Below are 7,284 nucleotides of genomic sequence, written 5' to 3'. Positions count from 1 at the left end.
GAGGAGCGCGTTTCTCTTACCCACTTTTCATCACCTGTGTCCCCTCTTAAACATTCTTTAACCAGAGACGACAAGGTGAAGGCATCAATAGGGACCTTTTCAGGCCCATGAATAGTATAATAGCCTTGAATCTTATCTCCTACCTTATTCCAAGTTTCAACATTAATTGTACTGTCTTTAGGAAACCATGGACAAACTTCTTGTACGAAATCTAAAAAATGATCAACTTGTTTTCTTGTAACTTTTACCCCCCTAGCACAAAGCAGGGACTTTAACATACTTGCAAAGATGTTACGTTCATTACTGAAAGCAATGCCCATTTTTTTTTTTTTTTTTTTTTTTATTATTCTTCTTCTCTTTTTTCCTTTTCTCTTTCTTTCTATTCTTCTCTCTCTTTCTCTTTTCTTTCGTCTGCCTCAAAATCCCTTGTCCTCGCCCTCGATTTCAACTTACCAACCGCGGCTCGTGAAGGCGAGCGACGTCCTGTCCTTTAGCAACCGAGTATCCCGGGTTTCGGCACCAAATGACGGAGACCAGCTCACAGGGACGTCTAAGAGAGACTAGACGGACTACTGCTCTGGTGGCAAGTAGCAAATCTTTATTCCTCAACCAGAGTTTTTATACTCTCCTGGGAGAGCTTGTCAGTTTCTACCAAGCTTGAGTGCACTGTTTACATTACTGCTATTCTTACCGTGAGAATACAAGTTATGTAAGTTCTACAAGTGAGGGACTACGTGTCTGTTCAAGGATTCACACATTCTTCTGTTTGTGCTGGTCTTATCTTAGACCTGCAGGTGTTCTTGAAATATATTTAACTCGGGCCCTGGAATGATGAGAAACTAAGCATGTTGCCAAGAGCCCTGATAGTCCACAACCTCCCTTTCAGGAGGAGCAGCTTTGTTGTTGGCATGATACTCTGTTCCTGACCCTTTCAGGCCAGACAGAATATTGCTCTCCAGGCTCTTGGCTTTCATTATTCTGTCTTTGACCCTTTCAGGCCCCCAGAATGTCTAATAGTTCTCCTCAGGTGGGATTCCCCCTCTTCCAGCTTGTGCCGCTTCTTCACATCTTACCCCTCAGCAGGCTACAAATCCATCAGATCCCCGTGAGATCTGCAAAGCTTCCATGGCTACCAGAAGCCCAGCCACCATCTTTTGCCTAGACTCCCTGGAGGACTGAGGATTGCTCTTTAGAGCTCTTTTTTCTGCATTTTAAGGCAAAAAAACTCCTGGTAACTGACTGTTAGCAGTAGGTCTGTGCTAGTCCTTGACCTGGAGCACAATCCCATCTCAAGCCTTCCCAGAGGAGGGAGGTGGGATCAGATCATTGGCCAGCCTGTCCTCAGAAGCCACAGAATTAGTCTGTGTAATATAAGAGAGGTACTTGAGAAGTGACACCGACTCCTTCTTTACCTGTTGCCATGCAAAAAACCCACTGTTTTTTCCTGCCATGCTAAAAACTATATAGGTTGAGACAAAGCAAAAAAAAGGGTAAACACCTCCAGCAAAAGACATGGTGCATGGTCTAGAGAACAACTGCTCGGAGGAGGCGCGTAGGAACTGGGCTTGTTTGAAGTAGAAAACAGGAAGCTGAGGGGAAACCTTACTGCTGTCTAGAGCTACCTGAAAGTAGATTGGGTCGAGGTGAATGTGGCTGTCCTTTTCCAAGCGGAAAGTCATAGGAGAGTATAGAACGGCCGTAAGTGGTTCCTGGGGAGGACTGGATGGGAGATTCAGAAAGGCTCTTCACTCAACGGGCAACCAAGCACTGGCACAGGCTTCCCGAGGAAGTGCTTGCCTAGCTTTCATTGGAAGTATTCAGAAAAAGTGTAGATGTGGCACTTATGGACGTGGTTTATGAGGTGAACTTGGAAGTGTTAAGATTCCTGTTGGAATCAAGGATCTTCAGGCTCTTTCCTGAAAAAATTATTCTATGATTCTAACTTAGAAGACTGAGAGTAGTAGCAGCATGGCTGTTTTGATGCTTTGATTCCAGAAACTAGGTAAAATAATAAAATGAGCCCTAATGAAGGAAACGGAGCATCCAAATAATCATTCTTCACAGCTTGTTCCTACATTCAGGAGTTTGGAGAAAAGATTTCTTGTAGTTTGTACCACTCCATTCAATGATGCAAATAAAAATGCAAAGACTTGTGACACAGCAGCATTTAATAAATGTTGTTATTGAGTGGTACAATTGTCCGCGATGTCCTGAGCACAACGGTCTGACATCATAGTCCTTAATTCATCAATGTCCTTTCGTAACTGAGAAACGTCCAAGAGCTTCTTTGGAAGGCTTTCTGCGCTGCAGTAATTTTCATTCTCATCAGCTGAACAGCTCAGTGATTGTATTTCCGGCGGTAAGGAAAGATTTGGCTCCTCACCCTGGGCTTTCTGAGTCAGAATACTGCACAGTGCTTTCAACTCAAATATGCAATGGGACATTTCCTTGAACAACTGGTCTGCTATATGCATCTTCTCCGATACTGGCTGCCTGGAATCTTCCACCTGCCGCATCTGCTCTTTCAGAGTGGCATTCTCTTCCATCAGTCTTTGATTTTCCGAGAAAATGTTTTTTAACTGCTCTATTTTCCTGTCTTTTTCTTCCAGTCCTTTTATCATCTGCTCCACTACCTGATTTTCTTGCAAAAGGTTCTCTTGCATAGACTGCATGTCTAAAATCAGTGCAGCTATCTGATTTTGCTGATTCTCTATGACCTTACTGGCTTTCTCATTCTTCTCTTTGAGACATTCATTCTCACTCAGAAGCTGGTTTTTGTCCAACAGGGGAAGGCGAGCACCATCTTCCAGGCATTTTTCCACTCTCTGTTGTAAACCCCGTACCACTGTGACCAGCTCTTTTTCTTTTTCCTTCTGACACACGAGTTGCAATTCTCTCTCTCTGCACTGCGACCGGACCTCTAGGAGCTTCGTTTCTAACTCAGTCGTAGTTTCTTGAAGCTGCTTGTTCTTCTCTTCTAAAATTTGTAGCTGTTTAGTCTGCCCTTGTATATCATACAGCGTTCGTAGATCAGTCAGATATTTCATTAAGGTTTCAATTTGTCTTTGTTTTTCTTTGCTTTGCTCAGACATCTTCAGGCATTGCTTTTTCAGGCTATTAATATATTGGTCTCTACTTTTAAGTTTCTCCTCCATCTTCTTTTTCTCTTCACTAGATTTGTTTGAAATCAGTTTTATAAGTTCATTGAGTTGTAATTCCTTCTTTTCAGCTGCTGCAAACTGTCCCAGAGTTGCATATGTCTGTCCAAATGCTTCACAGATGGCTGACATAGGTTTGCTATCTTCTTCACCATTACCATGCCGCTCCAAAATAGATCGCGAACATGCTCCGTCTCTGCCATCTTCTGGAACAATGCCATTGTCCAGCTCATCGTCGGAAGGCACAGATTCCTTCTGTGTAATTTAAAAGAGATACGTGAGCACTGGCACTGGCTCCTTCTCAACCCATTGCCACGCACAAAGCTCCCTCTTTGAAAACATGCATAAAATGTTAGAGGTGAGGGATGGAAGAGAAGGGAGAAACACCGAGAACATCTTTGGCATTTCTGTTGAGTAGGGCTTTTGAAAGGGGCTTAAGTACACCAGCCCAAGATGCACAGGGGCGAGGCAGAAGCACCTGTTTGTCTAGATTGTGGGTCCTATGGGCAATCCTTTGACACGGATGGGATCTGCAAGAGAGCTGAGTGGTGGAAAGGCATTTCTTCTCGCAGCAGAAGCCACCTAGGTTTTCGGAGGACTCTAAGTGGCAGGAGGCTTAACTGCATCAGTCCTCTACTAGAAATCAAGCTCAAAGGGCAGCTACTAGGAGAGCCAAGTCATTAGATTGCCCTAACATTGTCTCAGTCCTAATTGAACATCTTGTCTACAGCACTGGTGCGTCAAGGTCCCCGTGAGAAGGTGTGGCAGAAGCAGCAGAGGAAAAGGAGTCCAGAAGCAGGTCAGCCCAGTGGGGCTCCACTGCCTCCTTCAGAGAAGGGCAAGAGTGACTGGAAAGCTGGCTGGTGGAGAAGGGGCTGGGGGGTGTTGCTCAATAGGTGCTGAATATGAGTAGGAAGGATTGCCAGGCAGCCAAGAAGGCGAATTGCATCGTGGCTTCCAGCAAGAGCAGTTTGGCCGGCAGGACTAGGAAAGTGATTGCCCCTTTTGACTTGGCACTGCTGAGACCATTCCTCCAATACCGTGTGCAATTTTGTGCCATAACTACAGATTTTATCATTCTACCTCAGAGTCCTTCAAGACGTCCTCATCATTTTCTTCATTTTCAATGTCTAATATGGGAAAATCATCTGCAAAGGAGGCAAAAAGCACAAAGGAGCTGTGGAAGCTTTTTCACACTGCTTTTCCCCATCTGCTTTTCCCCATCAGAGAATCTGGAAGACGTGGCCCTTCTAATTCATTACGAAATTACCATTGCCATCCTTCCCCAAAATGGAACATGAGCATGCTCCGTCTCTCTCTGCTCGTGGATAATGTCATTGTCCAGCCCATTGTCGGAAGGCACAGAATACAGGCCACTCCTATCTGTCCCCATAGCCTCCTCCATGGTCAAGTGTCCTACCTTCTTTCATCGATATAGGTTCATCCTTGGGAAAGGCTGCAGCCGCCTCCATTTTTTCCTGGCCTTTTGTGCCCCACGCAGAACATCCTTCTGTCTTGTCATCTTCTGCATCATCCTTCTGATGGTCAGTAACACTACACACAGAAAGGAAGGGAATGCATTCCGCAAAAATACACACACACTTGCATACACTTTCTGCTGGAATTTAACGGCCATTTCTTTGCCATTCTACCTATATTCATAGACCTCTGAGAAAGGGTAACTCACACACAACTTACTGCACGACTCTAGTAGTGGAGACTGAAACACTGACTACAGGCACGTTCATGCTACTGCCACCTATTCTTGTCCCTGGAGTAACTCATCCCTGCTGGCTACAGTCGCATCTGATAAATCCCCTCTTTGCTTCGAGGGTCGGGGAGGATAATAAGCCCACTGGAATACCGACATCTAGCTACAAGGCTTGTACCTCATCAGGATGCTGCAGTAATGCTACAACAACTCTTCACATCATGCTCGGCTAACATCTCCTCAAACCCAGTCCTCATTTTGAAGGGATTCAGGTATTCCCACGGATAGTCTCAGGAGCCGTTTTTTTAAAGAGCTCCTAAGTGGAGTAGCAAGGGACCAAGAAAGATGGGGGTTGCATTCCAAGCACTGCACTGCTTAACTACTTTGCATAGGCATTCTCTTCTAACACCCGTGGCAGAGGGTCTCTTGGTGCTCCAGAGAGAGACTGCTTTCAGGTTTGCTTCATAAGCAGAACTAAAACCAAAACAAAACCCTCAAACAAACAAGGAAAGAAAACATTAACAACATGCTCCAGGTCAAGTCTGCTCCGCTAAATGGTGTGTTAACGCCATACTGATACTTTGCCAGAAGCCTGGAGGCAAGGGAATGAACATCTTGTTTTGATAGAGCAAATCCTTAAGCTTGCTGTCTTCCTAAAGGGACTTTTACTACAGGCACCTTTCCCTCCTGCTTCCCATCAATCCAGGCTGAGAGAGGGGCAGGGGAAGAAGGACTGAAGTTGAGATCTAGTGCCATGAAGTGTCAGGCAGTGGTTTGTAGCAGGACAAGGCATGCTCAGCTCCTAGGCATAATGCAGTTCATTCACCCACCGCTGGGCTCCCTGCCCAAAGAGACTCCTGTGCCCAGGCACTGGTCTCTGCCTCCAGCAGGGCTGCCCAGCCATCAAGCACAGCAAAAGAGACTGTGTCTTGGAAGGCAGGAGTCTCTGGAGGCTACCTACATCTATGGAGACTGGAAAGCCTGTATAGAACTCTGGTTTTAACCCTGATCAGTCCCACATCAGACATGTCCCAGAGACAGAGGGGATTAGGGATTTCTAAACAGCAACGGCACGGCTGTGTGGTGTCTTCCTGGAAGCACATGCCCTGCTCAAGCCAGGTGTTCAGTCAGACAAGAGGAAAGGAGCCATCTCTGCTTGGACGAAGGCCTGCTGAGCTCCACACAAGGTTTCTCACAGGCACCAGTCTAGCAGAGCAGAGCAGGGAAGGGCACGGCAGTGTAGGGCAGAGTGGAGCATCCACCGGCTCCTGTCCCAGCTTGGGCAGTCCTCCTCCCTCTTCCAGCCAAGGGGCTGGAGACTTAGCAACAGGCATTGCCTGAGCCTTACGATTTCTTTGCAGACTGTCTCTTGATGCGAAGCCTCTTCCACCACTGGTGCTTATGCGCCTTGGCCAGGTGACCACTGATGGCTACGCTGTGCAGTCCGTCCCGGCTCTTCTCCTGGGGCTCGTTGCGCTCGTTGGGCTCATTGGGCTCATCGGGCTCATCAGCCACATCAACAGCCGCAGAAGCGCTGCGGCATGACAGTCGCTCCCATGCCCGCCTCAGGTGCTTGGTGAGGCGCTGCATGGTACAATGGGGATGGGGGTGGAGAGAGCGTAGGGGTGGGGAGGTTGTGAGGGGAGGGTGAGAAGAACCAAGAACTGATTCTCGTCACTGCCAGGCAGAGAAGTGCTGCCAGTCTAGGCACAGCCCCGACAGCACTGAGGGCTGCTGCCTGCGGGGTGTCTGGACAGGGGTGGGGAGTTTACTGTGGTGTCACAAAGAGGGGTAGGGCTGGGGGTGGGGTTTGTTGGGGCGTGTCATGTCAGGGCTGGGGGTGGGGGGGCAGCAGGGGGAGGGTCAGGGTGATGGAGGCTGTGGAAGTCAGAGGATCACAAGTTTGAAGAACCATAGACTCATAAAATGTTTTTGGTGGGAACATCATCCATTTCCAACACTCCTGCCAAGGGCAGGGACACCTTCCCCTAGATCAGGTTGCTCAAAGCCTACTCCAACCTGGTCCACCCTTGTAGAATTTTCTTGTGTTAATTTGAACATGATACTAAAGCATTGCATAAAAAGTGATGAAGCGGGCTATCATTCGAGATGACTGATTTTCATCATTACCCTTTCAGATTACATTCCAAAACTCAGGAAAAATTTTCTGGATTTCAAATATTCTCTCTCTTACATTTCACAGTATCTGACACAGAATCCTCTGGTGTGGCAACCTTGACCGCCTCACTCATTTCTATTTAGGATTTCTAGCACAGAGTTATGAATTTCTATTTCAAGTGTAAGCTTGCCACAGTGAAGAATTTAACCCAGAGCTACTTTCCAGTGTCGCTTTAGCAAAGAAGAAGTGCGGCCACCTTCGGAGTAAGGAGGTATCCTTCTGTTCCTCGAGCATTC

At 46.9% G+C, this 7,284-nt stretch overlaps 1 protein-coding gene across 1 annotated transcript; it reads right to left on the bottom strand.

Annotated features, from left to right (window-relative positions):
- Positions 1-2,180: 2,180 nt before the first annotated feature.
- On the bottom strand, positions 2,181-6,459 carry LOC138734790 (centrosomal protein of 85 kDa-like). The gene is made up of 4 exons (XM_069882602.1): positions 6,218-6,459; positions 4,579-4,712; positions 4,242-4,306; positions 2,181-3,413 (listed from the first exon to the last, which is right to left on the bottom strand). The coding sequence occupies exons 1-4, from the start codon at positions 6,457-6,459 to the stop codon at positions 2,181-2,183; spliced, it is 1,674 nt and encodes a 557-aa protein (XP_069738703.1).
- Positions 6,460-7,284: the final 825 nt, after the last annotated feature.

This window comes from Phaenicophaeus curvirostris, unplaced genomic scaffold, assembly GCF_032191515.1.
Source record: "Phaenicophaeus curvirostris isolate KB17595 unplaced genomic scaffold, BPBGC_Pcur_1.0 scaffold_219, whole genome shotgun sequence".
Taxonomy (NCBI): Eukaryota; Metazoa; Chordata; class Aves; order Cuculiformes; family Cuculidae; genus Phaenicophaeus; species Phaenicophaeus curvirostris.
Note: the sequence above shows the minus strand (reverse complement) of the source record. Positions and strands in the feature narration are given on the sequence as shown.

Excerpts from the sequence above, each read along its gene's own strand:
- LOC138734790 (XM_069882602.1), bottom strand. The coding sequence starts at position 6,459 with ATGCAGCGCCTCACCAAGCACCTGAGGCGGGCATGGGAGCGACTGTCA. Across the intron at positions 4,713-6,217 it reads AGACAGTCTGCAAAGAAATC|TGTTACTGACCATCAGAAGG; the intron begins GTAAGGCTCAGG and ends TTCTGTGTGTAG. Across the intron at positions 3,414-4,241 it reads ACGTCTTGAAGGACTCTGAG|AAGGAATCTGTGCCTTCCGA; the intron begins GTAGAATGATAA and ends TAAATTACACAG.